General features: G+C 29.1%; 1 protein-coding gene across 1 annotated transcript in view; it reads left to right on the forward strand.

Annotated features, from left to right (window-relative positions):
* LOC114128100 (uncharacterized) overlaps positions 1-26,317 on the forward strand; it is a 66,260-nt gene that overhangs the window by 37,915 nt on the left and 2,028 nt on the right. The window contains exons 5-7 of the mRNA XM_027992532.2: positions 22,610-24,501; positions 25,867-25,995; positions 26,063-26,171. Of these exons, the coding sequence (XP_027848333.2) occupies positions 22,610-24,501; positions 25,867-25,995; positions 26,063-26,171 (2,130 nt within the window). The remainder of the gene's footprint in view (positions 1-22,609; positions 24,502-25,866; positions 25,996-26,062; positions 26,172-26,317) is intronic.

The raw sequence follows: 26,317 nt of genomic DNA on the forward strand, positions 1-26,317 counted from the left end.
GGTTCGTAATATTTACAGTCCCTAGTACCTATATATAATATTATAGTGTACCGTTTTTACCATTCGGTTTTGAGTTACGGATTAAATCGGACATATTTACACATTAACGCATTAGTTACAATTTCCAAACATTTTCCATCCGCAGTAGGCAGTCAGTCATGTGAACAAAACTTTGTCAAACACAATATATCTACGATAATATTATAATGTATTTGCAATGTATTAGAACGCTGCAAGTACATAAGCTGCACATGTGCAATATTTATTTAGAATATTGTATTTTTTACCGGTACGTAAGATATTTAGATATAATATGGTATCATAATAAATTATTTGAATATGCATTGATATTTATTGTACATTTCGTAGAATTATAAATATATATTATATTCATACTATTAAAATAATAAATTGTATATAAATAAAGTATTACATAAACCCAATATCTTTAGAAAAAAAATCATTACCAAATAACAATAAAAAGTCCTATAACGTTGTTCACATTATGTTGTAAAAAAACGTGAATCAAATTGAAAAATACGATTTTATCGTAATTGAATTTTGTTATCGTAATCAAATAATCTTTTCGAACAATATTCTTGTATATGACAAAAATGTATTTTGTGATTTTAACAATGAATCATAAACACTAACCTCATACCTAGTTTTGTCGATCGGTCAATGCAATATTAATTTCATACCTAACTAGTAACTATTGACAAAATAAATTTTGTAATTGAAATACTATTTTTTTCCAACTAGTGTTTTATTACCTTACACCTACCTGTGGAATGTAGATGTATAAAAATATTCATGACAACGGTTTCAATGGGAATTCAATTTGATGTTATGATTGGATTTGTAAAACCTAATTGTCGCAATAATACGAAATGTAATGTAATTTGTATATTGTATATATACTATATTATTTATATATTTATATGCGTTCATATACATCTAATACTTATATTATTCTTAAATTATACTGTACGAGAATAATGTCAATCGTTATTATTAGTTGGTACATCATTTTATGATTATTAAAACATAATATCATGTTCAAATATTTTTAGTTTTTCGACACAAGTATTTGCTTATTATTATTATTGCATGTGTATGTTAGACGCAAATAATCTATATTTAAGATATTTACTTAAGTCTTAAGTATAATAATAATAATAATAACTAGTTAGTTAGCCGTTACGAATAAAAATCGCCAACTGTAATAATTATAATTAAATAATAATTTATAATTACTGGTGTAAGTTCTTTGAATTTCTGACATTTTTCTTGTTCTCCAAACCCGGAGTCAACGGTTCATAAATGTTTGTTATACTCATATAGTTATTATTATGATATATATTATGTTGTGCATTATAAGTAGACGTGAATCTTTTTATTAATCGCAGTGTGCAGTGTGCTCTTAATCGCCCGACGAAACAGTTTTGTAAAATCGCTTTTCGCGTGCAGGTCGGCCGCGGAATTCGTCTACTTACCTCATCCCCTTCCCACACATACACTTTCAATTGTATATTGGTAAACACGCCACTGCGCCTGCAATGTCCCGTGAATCTGATTTATCAGTGTACTATGTCCGATTAATAAAATATATACTAATATGTTATACTTTGTATATATTATTATTATAATTATGCGTAATGATACAATGCATTGAAAAAAAAATTATGAACTTATTTCTAATTAACATTTTTTTTTTTACCTCCATCGGGTGCGTGTCAAAAATTATGCTACCAATATAACATAATAGTCATAAAATATGCATTCAGTGTATAGACGAGACGGTCACCCGGCGATCGCGTCTCGACATTAAAAAATAAATTAAATGGTTATAACGACTCAGTAATAAAACCAGCGTTTATTCATCAGTCAAAAAACAAAGTCGACGACGCCGCCGCCGAGATGAGGTCATCAAATACTCCAACATAGGTATAATACAATATGCACAGTCCATAGTACATATAATATTATTGTGAGCATATTTGATATTTATGTATAACATATTATATTGTACAGGCAAATGGTATACATAATATATGTAGTACCGTATTTCATTCATGTACAGTGGGGTATAGGGCTGACAGAGGTATCTTTAACTCGCATTTCTCGTCATTATGTTATGTACGTACTTATAGTCCAATGTGGCCCATGTTATACAAACGAAAAAAATCAATCATAATGATATGCAAATTGTGAACAATTTCACAAAAAATATGTTTTACACTTGCCTATATGTGCTATAACTTTGACAAATAATTTGGTTTTTAATATTATAAAAAACTTATAAACATATATTTTAAAAAATATTATGTATGCAGAGTTGGGCGTTATTCGAATGAAATTTTATCTAAATGATTATATAGATAAAATTTTATTCGAATAATTATCTAGATAAAATTTTGCACAACTCTGCTACAGGTCCGTTTCGCCAGCACTGCCACTTTCGAATTCTAATATCAAAAATCGACAGTATTATGTACTTTTTTTTGTACAATTTTGTTGTACAAAAATTGAGTTGTGCAAAATTTTATCTAGATAATTATTCGAATAAAATTTTATCTATATAATCATTTAGATAAAATTTCATTCGAATAACGCCCAACTCTGTATGTATGTATAGACTAAAGGGCATAGGCACATATTTAATAAAAAAAAATATAGTGGTAACTAAAATGTTTTTCGTTTCCTATGAATTATATTTCTTTGGGGGAAAACCAAAAGGTTAATTTTTGGGCGAAAACATGTACGGCCTTTTTAACAATGGACAATACAAAGTGACCGTTTACCATATTGTAAGGCATGGGCCAAGGCATTCCTTCGAGTTATCGAAAATTCGATTTATGTAGAGGTTCTACTGTATTGAACATTGAAGTGTTAACAATATATTGACATAGTATACTTTTAATATGATTGTTGCACTGCACATAGCTCGCGTGTATTTATAGTTTGCACTTTTAGTGGTTTTAAAACTTTTAAAACGTATTCCTTAATCACCAAAAAGAAAATAATAGATAATAGATATCTATCGAATATTCTACAGTTTAACGTGTTGAATGTATCCCATTATATTTACCTTTACATTATATTATGTACATATTTAAAAAAATGTTTGTATTATTATATTAAAATACATTATTATGTTATAATTTACTGTAAGTAGATCTGACCACAACCACGCTACCAATATTATTAAATTTATTTTCCTAAACGACCGAATGAAATTCTTTTGCATTATATGCAACCGAGTTTTGAAAGTGAACAACTTTACTGTACTTATAAACATATACATATAATACATAATCTCGAGTCGTTGAACGTGTTGAAAGAAGAGTGCAGCGTACCTATGCATTCCATTTTCCCTTGAATACCTTCATCTAAATAATAATTTCCCATTTCAACAAGTACAATATAGGTAAATAATATTATCTATTTATCTACAAAGACTCGTGCGTGATTTGTTGTCACAAACTGTTATTTACTAATAGAAAATAATAACTAATATTTAATAAGCGATACAAAACCGAAAAATTTTCGAAATTTTAACATTGGTAAACCAGTATAAAGCATTTGCAATTATTAGTAGATATGATACATGATACTTTAATAAAGGGATTCAACTTTTTCAACAGATGGTAAAAAAAACTAAAAAGATAGTAAATAAAAATAAAACCATTGGTTCCCTCGCTCAGCTCACAGTTTATAAATTGAAATACATTTTGATTAAAATTATGTTCATCGTGTTCCAATATATCAAGATCCATCTTAAGTAGGATAAGATAAGTTATGAATTTTGATCGGTTATACATTTTATATACATAACTTAAACTAACTATATTTTTAGCAAATTGTTCCAAAATATATCATGCTCTACACTTTAGTACAATGTTTTTAATACAATTATTAATACAAATATTATTAGGGAGGGGGCAAATATACATATGTGGCGTTTTTTTTCGCTTGGATCAATTGTCCTAAATCCATAATATACCTATATCTACTTACTATATAAGCTGGCGATGCACCAAGAAAGGCGTGCAGTGGCGCGACACTGATGCTGTAGTCGCCATCCGCGAGGCTAGACCAGAGCCACATTCCACGTTCAGACAACCGCTAACGTAGCTATTCATATATAATAGTATATTATATGTATAGAGGTACATGAGCGCGTCTAAATCGTTTACCGACATTCGTTCACAGCAGATATACATTGCAATTCTTTGTCATCACAGTTACTGCAAGTTGGTACTATAATATTATCTATATATTATATATATATTATATAGGTAGTCGGTTATTTAGTACCAAACACTATCCCACATATCATATATATATCAGGGGCGGCCAAACAGTCGAACGCGATCGACTGGTTGATCTTGAACGATTTCAAAGTCGATCATATTAGAATTTATTTTTAGGGCCACGCGCTCTATATGTTCTTAATAATTATAGTTAATCAATAATAATGTAAACATTTTTATGGAAGTCAATCCTCAAAGGTGAAGTACATTTTCAGTAGATCATAACCAAAAAATGTTTGGCCACCGCTGATATATATATACAAATTTTCGATAAAATAAAATAATATTATGGACTTCAAGTTTATAGAATAATTATTTTCATGCATATTTTTAGACACCAATATACAATATTGTAATACAATTGTATCATCACAAACGCGCCTCAACTGCTTATACCTACTATAAATATAATATAGATTACTTGGAACGAATAATAAACATTGTTGATAGTACTGCTATGTATATAACTACAGCAAAAAAAGCCACCAGAAAAAATAATAAAATAATTCAAATAAAAAAATGTATTAGCACGAGGGTTAAACTCGTTAAGTTTTAAATATTATGGTCAATAAGTATGAGATCAGTGGTTATAGAATGTTTAATATTATAACTGTAATACAAATTTGAGTGACACCACAGAAGCGATTCTCGTGTAAAGTTAACACATTTGTGGACTAAATTCCAAAGTTAATGTACATGTACCTATCACTACTTCTAGAGTACCTATTAGAGTATAAATTATTAAAACAATTTAAATACTACTGTTATAGCACAATTATTTTCAATGGTTTCATATGAAATAATATATTTTATTGTCCCACGACAATACTTGATAAAATCAGGTGTTGTATTTTGTATACTTTATACTTTTATAAAATATTATTATTTATAGTACATTTCTAGTGTATTTCTTAAAGTACATAGTTTTTCTTACAAGATATTTTATTATCCATACGAATGTGTTAATAAATCGCAATTAAAGGTGATTGTAAATTACGTTGAATGTATTGACAAAATATTATTAGTTTAAACCTTTTTAAATGTCTTGGTAATTCTCATCAATAAATGTCAGTTTTAAAAACTGCACAATGTTTTACTTTTCATTTTAAAGCTATAATCAGTAGCGTACGGCGAGGGCAAGCTAGGTAAGTGGAGTATGCCTAATCAAAATGGAAAAAATAAAAAGTTTAACATTTATTATGTTAAATGACAATGCGACTTATGCATTAAAATTATTAGTGTCGGCCAACGATATATTTTTAATTATCGATATCGTCTTTATTTTTAATTATCGATATCGTCTTTATTTTTAATTATCGATATCGTCTTTATTTTTTCGTTATCGATATCGATTTGCGTATATTTATAATATTCAGTTCCGTCTTTACATAGGGTAAAGGTACGTGCCCAGGGCCCCCAGCCAAATGGGACCCCCGAATAATCGAAATTACAATTTTAAATTGTAAGTTGTAACGTATTAATATTTAATACGACCATCATCTATAAAAAAAAATAATTCTAAATTCTGTAAAATAGTTTTTAATTGATAAAGTAATCATACTAAATAACTTTTGATGTTTTTATTCAACTTATGTAGGCCTACTAAAAGGGTCCCTGCAAAACTTAAAATGGCCCTGATAATATAATTAATTATATGTATATATTATTACTACTACTAATTATTAATAATAATTTATTATGTATTATAATGTAAATATAAATGTAGAAAATTAGGTTGTAATAAAAATGTTCACTCATTTTGTTTAACACAAATATATATTTAATAACAAAATAAAATGATTATGACGTATCACAGCGAGCAAACAATCAGAACTGAATTTTTAATTTAGATTAAATTGCTTGGTATGGTGAATTATTTCTTTGAAATTTATCACAAATGCCATCATAATTTTATTGTCTAGAAGATAAAAGTAATAAAAGTGAGCCCCGAACAATCTCGATATCGCGATATTTTCAATAATTAATTTTAGATATCGATATCGAAATTATTAAAAAAAATACCCACGATAACGGTATCGTATCGAATTATCGATATCTTTGGCCAACACTAAAAATTATTGTAGCTATTAATTAATTCTTATTTGAGAACTTATTTAATTTATCAGGTTTCTTTGAAAGAAATTATATTAAATTTTTTTCTTATAGTCAATTTTTTTAGATTCTGAACGGAGTGATGAATGTATTGATTTTACAATGATGTGTGTTCTTTTTTTTATTTTTGTGTCTGTGTACAGCATAACTAGTCGAAATAATGCTTCAATTTCAAACTTCGGGGGTGGTTTCCGATGGAAAAGTGAATATCCTTGGTGCATTATAGAGATAAAAAGTAAACATTTTCTAACAGTTTTCAAAAAAATCGAGAAAAACAAAAAAAAAAATGACGGAAAAACGGGAATTTTTACGCAAAACCAGTTTTCGACCGAATCGATTTTTTTATATGGTTGTAATTCAAAAACTAATCACTGTAAATACTTGAAATTTTTACCAAATGTTTATGTTAGTGTTATCTATATACAGTTAAATTTTCAATTTTTCCAAAAATTTTTTTTTGAAGTGTCGATAAAATTTTTTTGACCCAATCAAAACACTTGAAAATTTTATACAAAGTTCCTCATATGTTATTCTTATAGTGATTAAAAAATTATAAGAATACAAAGGCACAATTTTTTTTTTATTAGCATTTGAAGTTCAAATTTTGACAAAAATTCGTCAAAATCATGAATATTTGCAAATTATTTTGTAGTTAAAAATTCATAAAATTGTTTGCATTTATATCTAACGTTAAATATTCTAGACTGACAAATCATCTCCGTTCAGAATCGTTTTTCGTATACAATGATACCTATCATTGCATTCAAATTTAACCTACCCTAGTCCGAGGTCCACCCCACCCCTAATGTACACCAGAGCGGTACCCACTTGCCGACTTTTTACAAATGCGCTTATGTTTTTCATTTCCCGGGCCCGTATTGTGGAAATTATCGATTGTGATAAAAGGGGATATCCACGTTTTTACGTATTGGTTGAAAGCGCTGTGCGAGCACTTACCAATATTTTTAAAAATGTAATTCAAACATCTTGCCGTTGCATATTGATAAATGATAATGGGATTATTTTCATAATCAATTAACTTTTATAAGACGGATACAATACTACAATAGGTATACATTGACAAATGACAATATTATTTTATCGTCAACCGAAACAAGAAAGACCAATTATGGATAAATTATACTTTTATCTATAAAAATAAATTTCAAATAGTAATTTTTTTTTATAAAATACCTTTTTAAGCTTTAACTTGAAATTTCACTTCACCGTGACTCAATGGTCAGTGATATTATAACCACTAACTCTTTATCAGCCCCAGCATAATATTAATACATCGCGACACCACCTATTGTCTCTTTTGAACTCCACCAACAATCCCTTTCAAAACTATAAGTATTTTCTCTAACCAACAAAAAAAAAACATCATATTGAACATATTATTTTTCTTTAACTATTCAAGTTTTTTAATTTAATTCTGCTTTTTTACTGTTTTTTCTTATAATCAACTTTATGTTGTGTTAAATAATTGTCGAAATTAATTGTACTTCCATAGTTTAATATAACCACACACCACCGCTATATATTATTATTTATTACTTCTGCATATTGTGTATATAAAAAGCTGTAAGGTACGGATATATATAAATTACGTGTAAAATCACATGGGAAAAAATTTGCCAGAGTCAGTTTTGATCCATTTTGGGTTAGACTATATTGTGACAATGGTAATATAAACAGTTTCCTAATATACATATTATAGGTATACCATATATTATACATATAATATATACCTATACTAATCGTGCAGTATATTATAAATAAATGCAGTGATGAGATGGTGATGTTTATTCATGTGCAGTGCATAATGCACATCAATCTTGGTCGACGTTAATTGATAACTAGTGGTTAGTAATTAACTGCATATAATGTCTATAATTCATATAAAATCATTATAATATTTTGACATAGTAGTATAGTACGGATGTAATGTTTGTATATTTTTTATATAAAACAAAATGTACGGTTCACGAACATTATCGATATTCTCATGTACAAACATCGATACCGTGTGGATATATATTATTTTACGATTATTATTTATATTTATACACATATTATATAAGATATAATAAACAGTATCGAGTAAAAAATAAATAAATCGCTAGCTATTTCTTTCTCAATCTTCTCCTGTTTTCTTCCTCTCTACCTATAATATTTATTGTATTATATTTTGTGTTGAGAGTTGGAGAGAGAGAGAGTGAATGATACAGAAAGAAGAAAGAGATAGTCACGGTCGAGATGAAAACGCATTTTTTCCTCGAGGCAAGTGACCTTCAGGCGATCTGCACCGATGGCGGCGACGGCGCATATATATAATCAGACGATCGGAACCGGGGGGCCGTACCGATACGAGGCGCGCGCGTGCGCGTGCGTCTTCCCCCGCCGAGTGCAATAAGTATACGACGGCGATGGGAATTCGTGGTCCGGAAAGGTATGCGGTATCCGGTCACGGGAAAAGAACTTTGTTGATTTTTTTTTCCATATCCTATAAGCAACGGTTGCAGCAGCACTGCAGCAGCAGCAATCGGAGTATTATTATATTGTATCATAATAATATCATATTATACGTTTTTATTTTTCCACATTTTTTTTTTATCTTCTTCTAAGTAAACGCGCGCATCGCGTTGGTATATAATATGTATACTTACGTTATGTGTTGATATCGTTCATATAATTGTAGAAAATACCACCGTGGTTATGCCAATATACGTGCGTTATTGGTATATTCTGTAGTTGTTTTAGGTGTATCTAATGTGTATGTAATACCTTCAGATGATTTTTTTATCAAAGAATACTCATCACTTTAAAACTATTGAAAGTTTTCAAAAATATTTTCTTTACATAATTTTAGGTTGTTACAAAACAACATTTATATAAAAAAAAATGATATTTTTATCATTTTTAAGAGTGGCACAGAAGCACGTACTCCAAAAAATATTAGTTTATCACTCTATCTATAAACTAAAATAGTAAATAGTTATAAAGTGATAACTTGTCAACTACTCGTCCAAAACTCAATTTTTTTTTATCGAAGTATTTTAAAAAATATTTTCTTTTAGAATAATAAATTTAAAATGTATGTTTATATTAAAAATAGAAAAAATTAGACAAGTAGTTACCGTTCAATAGGTAGGTAGGTAGGTAGTCTTAAAAATAAAAAGTGATCTTCGATAAAAGAATCGTTATACGCCTGCTGCAGTTATTGTTACAGGGTAGGGATATTCGATTATTGAGAAGTCTTTCCTCCTTGACTCTTCAAATTTATTATATACATAGTATAGTATCTGATCAATATTTTAATTTTATAGTCTACTCGAGTATTGTTTCTATGCGTGCATCTGAATTGCATGCCAAAAAAAAAAAAACATAAATTGGGATATCCGAATTTCATGCCATCTCTTGAAAGGGTCTGTTTGAATTGCATGCCACCACATCGAGGGGTTTGTCCGAATTGCATGCCATCAGATTATCAAGTATCAGCAATAGTTTATTTACTATACACTTATTATATTAGGTATAACTTGAACTTTTTTTTTGAACTTTTCTAATTTAACTTACTTTTCCACTGTAAGAACGGGATTTTGTTACATTTAGTTTAGTATAATAAAGTGAATATATTTTACGTTTGTACATGATATATTTTAAATAAATAATAACAATAATAATTTATAATTTGGTCCAGTTTTTAAATAAACAATTACAATAACAATTTAAAATTTGGTCGAATTTTTAAAAAAAAAATAATTAAAATAATAATACACAATTTGGTCCAATTTTTAAAATAAATAATTATAATAATAATATAAAATTAACATATAGTATATATACTATATACATTATACTTATAAAGAGTGTACATTTAAAGGTTAATCAAGTACTATAAAAATTAGTTAAATAAATCTTTGACTTTTTTTGTTCTTGTGTTTGATGTTTCACTGTTTATATTACTAGATTTTACTTTCATAAAAAATATTTTATATGATATAATAATAATGAACAATTAAAAATAATTACGTTAAATCAAGTAAGCCACTATAAACATTTTTAGTTATTTGATTTATTTTCTACTGCTTACTTGATATCACTATTGGTGTACCTATTACCTATCTGTATGTAAACTATGAGTTAAACCTTTATTATTTGTCCCCATCTGACGACAGCTAAATTAAATATAATAATTAATAATAAAAACAGCCGTTTTGAATATAACGTACAGATTTCAATGAATGTGACGCCAACAGTTCATAAATATTCATTAATAATGACGCAAATATGTCATATTGTTTGGTTACCACATATACTAAAGAATAGCGAAAGTCCGTTATTATTGTGACAATAGACATGACCACCTAAATACTATAATAAATTGAGCAGGTTTTTTTTATTTACAATAGTGTTAGCTGTTATGTAGCTGCTAGGTTAATGTGCTATAATAACTACAAAATATTTTATTTTTATTATTCTTCATTCATCTTTGAAATGTCTTATAACTTATAACTAAACATTATTTAAAGGTTTTTGTTTTAGAATATTACTCAAATATATACATATATTTATTACAGTATTTATTCTAATAAGATAAACATATTTAAAACTTAAAATTTTCGATTTTATTAAGTGATTGGAAGAAATGCGCACATGTAGTTATGTGGTTGACATAGGTTATGTTTGGTATATATTAATTTAAACATTTGAACAATTTATGAATGTAAACTATGATATAGAAAATTCCATAGTAATAATAAATATACCACTTTTTTTTATCAAATGTAGGTATTTCACTTAATTTCAAAACTTTGAAACTAGCAACTCTCAATTATCAAAATAATGTTTATTCGAATACATATTTTAGATATGTATTTAAATATTTTAAATATTATTCAAGATATCCATACTTAGATTAATTTATATATGTTTTTTATTATGTCTTATAATGCTTATTCTATAATTCTATATCAATAAATAACCATAATTTTGGTAATGGTTTTCATATAGGTAGATACCATAGAGATACGTTAACTGAAGAGTTTTTATCAGGGGACAGGAGTATCACTTACAGTCATAGGTAAATTGTATCCTCTATGTCCAATTTAAAATTGTCAATACTGTCAACCACTAGGTAATATAAATTATGAGTGAACATTTTATTATTAGTTTACAAAACTAATATCAAAAATAAAATTAAGATACATAATATATTTACTAATAAGTATTTTAGTACATAATAGTCATTAATTCATAATATCCACTACCTATTGTAATTATAAATAAAATGTATACTATATCATAAAAGGATTTATGCATTTAGCACATAACTATAATATGTATATTGTATATTTGTATGGGACCCTGCGATGACAATAACTTCTACTTACCTACTTGTTATGGCTCAGACCTCCTAAAAAAAATTGAATACCTCTGATTTAGATTGTATGTACATAGTACATATTATATAATATTTATATACCTATAATAGGTATATGTCTGATTACGAGTGCTATAATTATTTATGTATGTTGCGTACTAGTTAAAACGCGAAATATGTTCTAAATTTTTTATTTGTTGTATGTAATAACACGTTAAAAAAATATAGAGTCGGTAAAAATATTAAATGGCAACAATTACTACTAGGCAACAAAAAAACGTAATGCAGATGTATTTATTTCGTCAAGTAATTTTTTTATTTGTCAACATAATATTAAATTTCGTTCATTACCGACACAATACACTCATATATAATATAGGTACATCTATAAAACATGTATAAAGCCGTAAAAGGTATCCATACATTTATAATGTTACAACTTACAAGAATATAATATATATTTATATAATTTCGCACACAAAACGATATTAAGTGTTTAACCATTAGTCATAATAATATAATAATTGTTACCTATCTACCCGCGAACACTCGACTTACACTTAGATACATTACATATATTATAATATGTGCCACGTACTATACTATAGATAATTTAATATATATATATGGACACGAATACCGGAATACCTACAGCTGTATATATAATATGTGCTCATTGTGAAACATCGGGCGAACGTGTTCGTAATATTCGCGTAAATAATGCAAACTATATAATATGTAATAGTTTATAAAATATATAAACTTTATTACATTGGTTATAGGCTAACATAAAAAACATTTAAGTATTCTAATTATTCTATTAAGGTCCAAGACTTAATCCTGCTATGTGTACATGCGTTTACAATTTCTTTTATTTATATATACTTATACATACATATTAGTGTTTATATTCAAAGGTATTATATATTATCCGATGAGCTAAAATTTTCTATTTGTCACTACGAATTTTCTAACGAATTATTACAACAACAACGCTTTGTTCATTGCAAAAATAAAATCGTATTTTACAAACGATGCGAACATATTTCTTCATTGTATGTACTTGATATAATATATGTATTCGCGCTTTTATAATAAATTGGAATACACACTTATACACGTGTACGGTTCATTATATAATAACATTCAACGTGTCCTAATAATGCACACGGGGACCTGCCATACCTTTGTAATATGTATATATACCTAATACCTAAACCGTTAACTACAATATTCTGTAAAATACGATTTTCCGACTTGTTATTATCCCACTAGGAACGTAATTATATAATGACGCGTTGCCGGGGTCGGCATATAATATATAATATATATACGCGTGTACAATATCATACGATATTACACACGAGAGAGCTCAAAAATTCGTGAGTTTCTGGTGACCTACCTATGTATACGCATGTACATATATTTACCATTTAAACGTACATTATATATGAATATAACTGACTGGACTGCACGTAGGTATTTATACGCCGACTAGACAACGAGGGAAAAACAGTTGCAACACATTTTTCTAATTTTCAAACGGTATACGTAGGTAGTATAGCACAATAACCTATCGGAGTACCTTCATTGCTTCTTGATATTAAGTACAATATACTATATTTTATCTATTATATGCTATAAATTATAATATTATAACTACATATAACGATTCACCAAGCATTTTTTCGTATTATGATTTTTGAAATTTTTAAACATACTAATAATAACTAAGTATATTAAATTGAATTACATATATTTGAATACACTTAAATTTTTTGTTCCATTTTATAAAAAGAGTACTCTGTAGTAATAAATACTATTTTTTAGTGAAAATCGCAGTTAATTCTTATACATTTTTATCAAATGATTTCTTATATTGAAAATGTTGGTATCTCTAAATCTAAATTTGAATGAGTAGTTTTTGAGTTATTTAACTTTGTATATAAAGAACAATACAATAGATTTTAGATTATATGAAAGAGACAATAATAAAGACGATAAAGTGAATATTTTAGTAACTTATATTAATATATCTACCTATGGGCGTAGTAAGAATTTCAATCAGGGGGGTGGGGGAAAATTAAAACAAGATTATAAAAATGTCAATAATAATTATATAAAAAAAAATTGTTTTATTCAATTTGAGGCGCAAATTGAATACAGCAGAGGTGGGCAAGTTCCCACCCCTGCCCCACCCTCGTTATGCCCATGTATTTATCCATATAATTACATATATAATAATTTGTAACATTTTCTAAGTAAAATAAATACTAGATTCAATATTTGGTACATTAATTTATTTTATATTTTTGTAAACTTATTTTTATGAGCTATTATTCTTAGTTCCCACTACCCATACACGTTTCGATAATTTAGAAACTACAAAATTCATCAAAATGTTTAAAAAATAATCTGCTTAATATAATTGACTAAAAAGAATTAGTTATCATTTTTAAAAAGACGGTTGTATCACCCCATATGCTAAACACTTCTTATAAATAGTATAAAAATCTAAATAATTGAAAATAATATAATTCTTAAATATACTCAAAAATTCTAAAAATCAGAATTTGAATAAATTCATTATTAATAAAAAATATAATACTTATTTGATGACTTACCATTTATAGATGTACATTGTACATTATAGACTATAAGTATTATTATAGTACTAGGATAGGGAAATGTCAATTTGGGTAATTGTATTTTAAAGTTTTTTAATAAATAATTTAAGACATATTATAGGTTTACTGGTATACTCGTAGTCTTACAGTAGGTACTCAAGTAATAATTAAGTAGGTACTAATGCATTATTTTGATTACCTATAGGCTATAACTAAATCTTATAGCTCGATAACTAATACATACTATACACTGATAATAAATTATCTTAAGCTATATTTCACACAATTATATAGACTAGGTATAGTACAAAAATAATTTTCGTCGCGTATAATATAGTATGCCTAATAAATAATAATATCTGTAATATTATCTGTAAGTATAATATCATATTGTCTATTGACTATTTATGTTGTACTATTTCTGAAGAGATTTGACCACCCGCAAAATAAGTTTCACTCTTCGGCCACGCAAATAGTAATATTATTATTGTGAACTAGACGTGCTGCAGATATATCGCGGCGGTTAAGATTACCGGCCACGGAGCGTCGTCGGCCGAGCGCGACAATTGGACGGCAGGTCGGCAGATCGGCGGAACGGGAGCGCCCGACCGTATAGTCGAGAAAAAAATATAATGTAATATTATTATAAATTCACGTGATGCATTTCCCGTAAAAAACCGAGACGGTATATGTAGTTATAAGCAAAAATTATATTGCAATTGAAATCTTCATATTATTATTAGGTATAGTTTTTCCAGTTCTTTTAGTTTAAATAAGTATCTGCCTGTAATAAATGTGTTTTTCTTCGGTGTTTTCATACATTAAATATCATTGTTATTCACAATATTTAATATAATATGTATAGCGCTGAAACGGACGATTTTTGAGCGTGGGCTTTTACCTTGACGATAACATTGAGGGGCACAAAGAATGCATGGGACTTCTGAAAAAATAATTTTCTATAAATTTAAATCACGCGAATACATGCATAAAACAATTATGAAACTATTTTAATAAAAAAAAAAATAAGTAGGTGTACCTGATGCCTTAAAATAGTTTGAAAAAACATTAAAACAAGTTTTAATTGTTGTATTTTCTTAAATAATCTATCACAGAATACAAAAAAACCGTGAGTGTTGCTTCTTACTAATCATAGTTTTTTAGATAGGAGCAAGTATGAAGTATCGAGTGTACAATATGATGATCGAGAACATTTTCATGTATATATTTCAAGTTTTAATATCAAAATGAATTCTGTTTATTGTATATGCTATAAAATGAATATTATAAGAGTAGATACATATAATAATATTATACATGTAACTTTACATAAATTCAACAATAATGTAGTTTGTATATCTATATAATATATTATATAACTTCTGTTCTTCTGGTGAATTGTATCCACTATTGTTGTATTGTCTACAACTTACAAGTAAATAACATTGTCATAATTATACCAGTTTCAACAATATTTCCAAATATAGAAAAATGTACAATAATAATGTTCACTATACCCCACCCGATCGCCCCTATTTTAAGGGCTGGACTGTCCCTGACGATGATATATATTGTTTTCATATAATAAATTTCAACAATATAAGTTGTGTGTGATGGTACAACAATAAAAGTATTAGTACCTATTTTTCCAATATAATATGTAAACAATATTATATTGTTTAAGTGATCAATGTTCAGTCTGTTTCATATTATTATTTACAATATAGATACACTTAGCACTCATATTAATCGTGTATTTTCATTTTCCAAGTCAATAGGTATATACAATGATAATAACTATAGAATTTATACAAAATACACTAATATAATATAGTATTATAGCTCGCAGATATGTGCCTATATTATAATGTGGACGTTATATGTTCAAAGTTCGTTTCCCTAGCTATATATTAACTATATTAAAATAACGAATAAAAAATAATTCAGGCTTTTATATAGACATCACTGTATTTCAGAATTTAGATATTATGCCCAGTTCTCCAAATAATTTCTCGACGTACTGTTTAGTACAACGTCTTATAATCGATATGGTAATATATATTTAAGTGTATATATCTCTACTAAACACGTTACATTTTATATTTTAGACAGAGCTAGGAATATATTCTTGAATGTGGTGTATGATTAAAAAGTTTGAAAATTGAACACGATATTTCTCGTCAAATATGTGTTCTTAAAACAATTTAAATATATCAAAAATACAGTTACAATTTTTTTTAATAATCGTTTTAACTTGAGATATTGTTAAAATTGGATATTAATCGAAAAATATGTCCTTTTTCTTTAACAATTGTAGATATTGTTAGTTAAAATTAAACATCATTCTACAGTACGTTTGGTATTGAGCTTATAATAATTATATCTGTGTATTATGTTTTTGGGGGAAAATATTTCCACATTCTCTTTACCAAATTAAGATAATACTAATAATAAGATAGAACAAAATATTTATAGAAATAAATCCTTAATCCATTTGCCTTCTTTATTTGTTTTTTTGTAAATAATTTTGTATCGTATTAAACTCAAAATATTTTATAACGTCCATTTGATGCTACATAGGTATTATAAATGACGACCGACAAAATATATTTGAAACCTATAATTAAGTACATAGCATAACGAGTTCCCCATTTTTGAAGTCAATTTTTTAATAAACATATAATATGACATCCGATCCAGATGGCAACAATGTAAAATTCTGTTGGCTATAGTCACTATCCGTATGATAATTAATCCAAATGTTGGTGGCAATAACATTATTTACAATCTGCAAACTTTAACCATATTTGGTGTACGGTACGTCGGTACAATTTATACTTTATACATAAAATAACAAATAGGTATACACAATGCACTCATACTCAACACCTTTCCAAACGAATATACATATGTGCGAACATAATATTATGTTTTACATTTTCATACCTAGGAAGGTATATATGTAATGGAAAAACACGTCATTATTGTGCAAATCATTACCTAAGCTTTATAATTCCCTTCTACTTTCGTGGTGCCCAAAGATCGACGACGACATACCTATATAATAGTATAATATATTATGTTATTTTATTATGATTATCGTTCTCTTGTATATACAGTAATTCCATTATCATTAATAACATAATACGACATCGAAATTGTAGTATTAAGTTTTAAGTAGTCTATAGTATATACTATATATGATAGTGCATATACCTATTACATATAATATATGACCTACCTATACATTATAATAACAATATTATATACCTATTATACTATAATATATAATATAGTGAATAATCGTTTTGCACGAGTTTTCCGTCGTGGCGATGTACATCATTATTATATTATATTGAAACGTAGCTTAGGTACCTATATTATATAATTTTAAGTTGAGAATCTCTCTTTATCTCTCTCTCGCCAAAACGTTTACAATTATTTTCATTTGGTTTTTATCATATGCAAGACTCGTTTAAAAAATATGCAATATTCTTCTCAAAAATATTATTATTCGTTTGGTCCTTTTAAATTATTACCATTATAAACACAAGTGCATATTGTAACGACTACCTATATAGTGTGTATTCGAATAACCTATCCACTAATAGTTTTTATAAATATTTTAATACATTATATGAAGTGTTTAAGCAAATATGGAAACATTTCTCCAAGAGAACCTTTTTAAATAATACCCCTCAGCAGATGAGATAATAATGGTACACCCATATTGAAAAAAATAATCATTCTGATAAATATGTTAATAATACATAATTACATTCATTGTAAAAAGTATTAATGATTAATGAATAATTGTTTTATTAGGTATACTAAGACTTTAAGCATTGAGCTTTATTCTACTCCTATTTTGAACGACTTTGTATAGTATAAAACTATAATGTAGGTTTGATTAGGTTAGCTAGTAGGACAATCAGTACAGTAAGTCAGTAAACTTAGTAGAGATAAATAAACTAAGGGTTTTCGAAATAAATGGTTATCGCAAAATGCTTAAAATTAAATGAAACAAAATGAATAATGAACAATAAATGAATTACAATGTAAGTTTCCTGACCTATATAATAAATACTAGATATAGTAATGAAGAATGAAGACCGACTACAAAAGACTATAGTTTCGTAAATACTAAATGTTAATCGTGTTTTTATTATTTATTAATTATTAAGTATTATTAATTATGATATTAGGTATACTCGCGATCTTATGATGTATTATAGGTAAATTTATGCTATTATTATGGGATGATGTTCACCTGGTACGAGTATATAATAATAATACTAATAATAATGACTATTTCAAAACGAACGACGAGTGCAATCATTGGTCTATGTCGAAAAATAAAAACACACAGGTAATAAAATGTATAAAAAAAATATATATATATATATATGTATTAAAATGTCATCATGTAGGACGTGGGTAGGTATGACGAATAAATTACGACGTAGACAGCTAGACGTGACGATTACAAAATGTGAATTACACAGCAAATTTATATGACTAAAGATATCTTAACGTACATATTATTACCTATGATTGTTTTAACAATTAAAACCCTTATTATTTCAGTAGATGTTGGATTTTTTTCTTCCAAAAACTTATATAATTTTGATTATGAATTACATTTTCGTCAGCATTACTTATCTTAAAAAACTTCCAAAATTTGACTATAGTCTATATTATAAAATAATAAGTATTAAGCAGTAACAATTACTCTCGTATCAAGACTGAGCGGACAAGATATTAATATTATTGATATTATGAATAATATATATATTTAATAATAATAATAGCTTAATATTCAAGTCAATTTTCACAGGTCACATATTATATTTTTTCCTATTATTCGATCATTAATTAGATCACATACACACGCCTGCGTATTATAATGGTTTAATGGGTATATTATACTCGTAATATAAAATACATTAACCAGAGGAATGGTTTTGCACGAGGTAGATATCTGCCTCTATATTATTCTCGTATACCTACCACCTATAATACTACATAATATACACCTACCTAGTACCTACCTACAACTTACCAGCTATATGCCTATTATATATACCTACTGACTTTGCTATACACAAGAGTACTACTTTTATTCCTTATCATTTTTTTTTCTTATTTCTTGTTTCTCTCTCCTGTCCGCTAGCATTTTTATATTAAAAAAAATACACGTTATAAATCAGGTTTGCAAGAATCTGGTTCACGTTTAGTCGGAAAATAATTACGGATAACTTAGTCTATCGGCGGCAACCGCCACGAGATGTACCGCTGAGATTTATATATACAATTGCCGCACACATCTTCACAATAGATATATATGTGACATTTTTTTATTCACTTCGCACACATATTATAGATATTGATATATACAAAAGTAATTGTGAAGGTCGCTATTGCCGCTTACCGTGCAGTGTTATTATTACTCAAGAATAATATAAATATAATACATATTATTTCGTTTTTTCTTTTAACTTTAAATCGCGACATGGGCGTAATTGTTGGCCATTATTCACCGTGGTGACAATGAGACGTGTCCTCTTCATCCATTCCAATCTCCTTATACTACATAACTCATAAGCGATGAATGTATTATAATGTATAAGACTAAGACACACTGTGTGAAAAACAATAATAGATAAGGACCTACCACCTGTGTTATATTTCCGGTTATTAAAATCTGTGGAAAATTAGTTTCGAAAATAGCTTACTATATTAGAATAATAGAATAATAATACTTTCAAAATTCAAAGTAGATGGTAAATATATTAATGCGCATTATATTTTATAATTCATCCATACCTATGCCATGGGTGGATAACTGCTGTAAGGTGATTTCTTTGAGAACGGTAAACTCGAGACAGCAAATTTCTACCTGAGGCGCTTATTATTATATTATTATACGTATCTGATTTAATGAATAAGAATTAGCTAGATTTTAATGAATATTTTTAACTCTATAATATGAGCTGGTTCAATAGTTAATTTTTTACACTAATATTTTATAAAAACTTAAAACGTCATATTATATGATACAGCCAAACCTAACCATATAGGTACAAACTACAATTAATGGTACAATTTTAACGTTTTGGCGCCAAAGCGTAAATTTCGAAGTTCAATAAATGCTAAAATGCATAATATAATTAATTAAACTCATGTATTTATGGATGATTATTGTTTATTAAATATAAAATTAAGAATAAGAAATATAAAATTATTAAGTGATTATTGCCTAACGTCAGTATAGTATTATTGATTTAAAAATAATACCACTAAACTTTATACAATTGCATGCAATAGTTTTTAAAATAATTAAAACATTGACACAAATAATTAAAAAAAATCATTAATTTTTGGTTTTTTAAAATTTTAATACTCTAATATGCTCGTAAAAAATAATACATTAACGCGTTAAAAACATTGTTATTATATACACATGCCTTATTTAAGCTTCGTTAACTAATGAAGTAAATAAACTAAAGCCATTTAAGGACGTCTTAAACTAACCTAACGCAAATCGCGTGAGAATTGATCGTTTGACAACATTTCCTTACGTAGCTCATTATAATGTGTATAAATTTTAATAACATTCATATGACGTATTAACATACACTTATGACTGATGTTTGATGACTATAAGTATATTTAATACTTAACAATCGTATCGTATCTATTTTTTCGATTTATGAAAACATTAAAAACTGTAGATCGCTGAGCGATGTAACCTAAACCTAACCTATTTCATGACAATATTACTTATTCTTAGCAAATAATAAATATATGGAATAAAGTATTATGCTTATAGGATATATTTAAAAATTCATGGAGTACGTGATCTATAACATCTAATAACAAAAATATTCATGATTTAATCGTAGTGTTTTGTATCTACTATAAGTATACGCGTATACGCCAAATAATAATTGATGCTGTATAAGCACTCGCATTTATAGTCGTCTTCTACATCTACCTATGCATAAGTATATACTATATACCTATATTATATTTTAGATTTAAAATTTGACATATAATATAGAAAAATGCTTTCCTACGGCTCATATATCGATGGCTAGCCTCATTATTTTGTCACTAAATTGATTAAAATGCGTGAAAAAAAAGAAAAACAATTTATTTTTACTTTTATATTATAGTTGAAAGATATTTATATTATTTTATACACTATTGTATATTATATTGTATAAATTACGACCAAAACACATTATTACACACATAGCTGTAATGAACGTGGGCATACAAATACACTTGCATGAAAGGATTGAAAGGGAGCCGGGGATAGTGTGTCAGTAAAATAACCATCACATATTTTGTGCGCGAGATTTTCATCGTATCTATGTGTACTTATCTACATATTATACACTCTTTACACGCCAATATACAGGTAAAAAGTAAAAACACTAAACTATATTACCTATTATTTAATCATAGTAAATGAAAGAGTCATTGTCGCTCGTAGTGGGCAGTCATCTTGACAGATTCATGAAAAAAAATATGTATGTTAATTTAGTATTAGTCTATTATTCTTATCAAACCTTACTATTTTTGGACATAATTATTTTCTATATTAAACTTGAACATTATTTTAAATAATTTTAAACATTTACGAATTATCTATATAGAATATTATTCGATATATTTATTCAGCTAAACAAATTTTACTAGATACTATCATGAAAGTAGGATAAGTCTATGAAAATATATATATATATTAAGGTATTTAGTTTTAATTTATTATTATATGAATATATAAATCTAAATATTTGATGTGAAAGGTATATTCATATTTGTACAAATAAAAACTAGCAAATGTCAAATAAAACCAAAGGTATAAATTAATGTAAATAATTATAGTTAGTTCAATTTAAAGAGAATGTCAAAAATCATCGTAGAAAATATAAATTATATAATACATTAATTGTCTTTTTGATCAGTTTATATCCAAACAATATAAAATATTATAATATAAATTAATCAAGTATAGAAAAAACATATTAATGATCCATTTGTTTTAAATTACGATTCAAACTAGGATTAGAATTGGCCTAAAAATCGTAAACATACGTTTATCTTCAAAAATAATAACAGGCTCGAATAAACATATCTTTCCTTTTGTGTGTTTACAGAGTGTGATGCGGCTTTGGAACGACCGGAGAACCTGACGCCGAGCTGTAAACCAGATCATTTATACAGCGACGGCGGTTGCGGTGACGGCGACAGAGGAGGATCGATGACAATGAAGTCGACGCATACGGTGGCTGCGGAACCGTCCAGTAGAACGGACTCGGAAACGGATTCGGATGGTTCGAGAAACTTTATTACGACGATGACACCGAAAAGAACCACTTCGGGCAGGACGGACGAGGTGTGCAACCGGAGCGTGCGAGATAAAATAGCTATGTTCTCACGAGCCACGGCTACGGCGGCGGGCGGGGAAAAAAAAGATTCATCATCATCAGCTTACTCGACGGCCTCTGCAGACTCGTCTCCGGCAGCATCTCCAAAGGCTGTGGCGTACAGCACTCTACAACGCAAACCACCACCTCAACGCCCGCAACAGCAACAATATTCAACCACGGCGAGCCCGTCGTGGAGCGCACCGGTGCAGCAGCAGACTGCAGACCATCGGCGGTCTCAGAGTCTCGTCGAGCAACCCTACAGCAAGTACTTCAACACGATGAACGCGTACGCGGAAATGGGACGGTCATCGTTGAACGCTTTGATTGAACAACGTCGGCGAAGCATGTCCAAGCTCAGAGGATTGGTGATACCGGAGAAAGTGGTGCCGGGGTCCGGAACCGGTGTCGGTGTCGGGGACGGCACAGTTAGCGGCGGCAGCACAGACGAGTCGCAGCTGCATCCGGCTGCGATTCCCGATTTACCGCTGGTGATCAAAATCCCACAATCGGAAAACGATGACGACGACACGGACGCCGCTGTATTATGTCCACCCATCAAGACGTACGTTAACGAACCTGCAAAAATAACGGTGACAAGACGTGTTAACCCGGTATTGCGGCAGTCATTTATGGTCGTCCCTGTGCTGACGCCGGCGTCAGTGACGGAACAACGTCGTCCGTCATCTGCGTCCAGTTCACCGTCGTCGTCGTCGTCTTCCTCATCTACATCGTCGTCGTTGAACTCAAGCAGAGAGGAACTCAGGCACATACATGACGAACGACCGCTGTCATCTGACAAGTCGTCTAATAAGGGTTCGTTTAAAGCAGACAGTGATGAAGACTCGGCGCTCAGCTCTAGTCGATCGAGTACGTCGCTCCAACAGTATTCTCCCGCTTCGTCACCGTCACTTGAATCACAGCAGCAACAGCCGCCACCACTACCATCAACGTCGCCGCCACCGCCGTCGACCACAAACATGGCTATCCCCAACCACAATAACCCGTCTGCGTGTGACACCGGAAAACGTGTGCTGAAAGCCGAGAGCGTGGAGGCTATCAACCGAAAAAACGTCCTCTGCTCGGCGAGGATCAGCAGCGGCAAACCGGAACCTCAGGCAGTTTTGCCGTCATCTCTCACCAATAACTACGCGTACAAGACCGAATACTTGCCGAACAACCATCACTATCACCAGCATAATCATCAACAACAACAACTTTCAGACGGTCCAGCGTTGAAATCAGCCAAGTCCGGGCCGGTGTTTGCCACCGGAACAGCAATCATCAATAGGTATACACACAACCGAATGTCATCAGTGGAGTCTACAACAAGTGACGATTCTTCCATGCAATACGTAGTAAACGCCGAACCGTTCGGCAGCATCAGCTCACTGGCGTCCTCCACCAGTCTGATTTCACAACAGGAACTACAGCAACTCATCGACGACGCCAATCAAACTCTAGAAGAAAACAATAGTGGTTGTAATGGAATTGCCGCATTAACCACGAACCCCCTGCAATCGGTCGAAGTGACTGTGGTTATCCTGCACCGGGACATGGCCACTAGTAGTGTGGGTATCACGTTAGCTGGCGGTGCAGATTATGAAACGAAAGAAATAACGGTTAGTACAAAACCTATCATTTGAAGTTTGCACTTATCATTATTGCTGTTGCCATCGCCATAAATGTAATTATATTTTCTGGTAGTAGGCATAGAGGTTTCTCTATAACTGTCTTTATCAGTGGTTCCCAACCTTTTTCATTCTACGCCCCCCTTATAAATTTACTAAAATCTCATCCCCCCCTTAAATGTATAGTCGTTTTTTATTTTTTGTGAGGTGTATAAATTATAAATCATATAAAATAACTATATATTATATAAATATACAATATACAACTATTTACTTTTATTATTTTCATAATTTTAAAAATGTATTATAAATCACTTATGAAGTAATAATATTAAGTATAAGAAAAAATTATTGAATATAAAAACAAAAATATTAATATAACATATACAAAACGACGGTATTAAAAGTGCGACTTGACTAACGTGCAACTATAATAATAAACATGAAGTCGAGTCTACAAAAAACATTTCAACGCATGCTCTATCTGGATTGTAATATCCGTTATCGGAGGCAAACAGATAGCCGTGAGTCATGTGAATCAAACTTCGACACTGTGTATCTATTAATATTAGATTAAATGCGAAAAGATCTATCGTTATATGTAATATATATTTGTTATCGATGTGCTATAATCTTAAAATGAATACAGTGATTTCAATTGTACACATTATACTGGTCTTTGTCATCCGATTCTTAATCACACAGTTTTACGGTTGTTTTTTTTCATTTTTCACGCCTGTGAATGAGTACTATACTATATTATGATATATAAGCTTATCATTGTTTAATCAATGAAAGACAAATACCTAACACATTGTCCGAGAATACCACATCATTAATCTTATTAATCACAGGTTCCTTGTAAGTATAGCAACAAGGCATATAGCTAGGATTTTATTTATTGGTAAAAGAGGGAGGGGGGTTTAAATAATTTTGAATACAATTTTTATTTTTTACATTATTCATGTACAAAACCTTACATTTAAAAAAAAATAGGGGAGAGTTTCCAGACCTTATGAACCTGTTATGGATATACGCCGGAAAGAAACAATTGTATAATATGATTATACAACAATTATATATAAATAAAAATTGATTATACTTACATACATTAATATGAAATGGATATTGGATATATTAATAGAAAACTTTGATAAAATAATTAAGTAAAACGCATTATCGTCAGATATTGGGATCGGTTATATTCATCTATAAGGCTATAAGCCAGTGAAACATACAATTATACTCACGTGACAAACATTAATAAGTGTTAACCACTTATAGATTTATCAAAATATATAATTGTGCACAATGCTCAAAATTGTATAATATACCAATGAATTTGTTTTCGTGTAGGTGTATAAAGTACTGGCTGGAAGTCCGGCTGATAAAGACGGCCGCATCCGAAAAGGCGATCGCATATTATCAATAAACGGAAAAAGTATGAAAGGAATCACACATCGAGAATCATTAGCAATACTTAAAGTAAAATTGAACCAATATCACGCTTTCAAACATTAACTACCTAATTAATTTTATTTTTATTTTTTAGGCACCTAGGTCCGAAGTAGTGTTAGTAATATCTAGATGCAAGTCAGATACGATCACTGAATCTGTTGGGTTACACCAATCTGCAGACCTCATGACTTCAACCAAAAATGGTAATAAACAGAGGGTTCAGTCGAGTAAGATGTCTCAGAAGTCGTGTAGGAAAAATGTACTAATATAAACCTAGCAACTTTTTCATCGAAATTAAAACAATTTGGTTCCTATTAAGTTAACTTAGTCACTCAATATCTCCATATTT

The sequence above is a fragment of the Aphis gossypii genome, chromosome 3 (genome assembly GCF_020184175.1).
Source record: "Aphis gossypii isolate Hap1 chromosome 3, ASM2018417v2, whole genome shotgun sequence".
Lineage (NCBI taxonomy): Eukaryota > Metazoa > Arthropoda > Insecta > Hemiptera > Aphididae > Aphis > Aphis gossypii.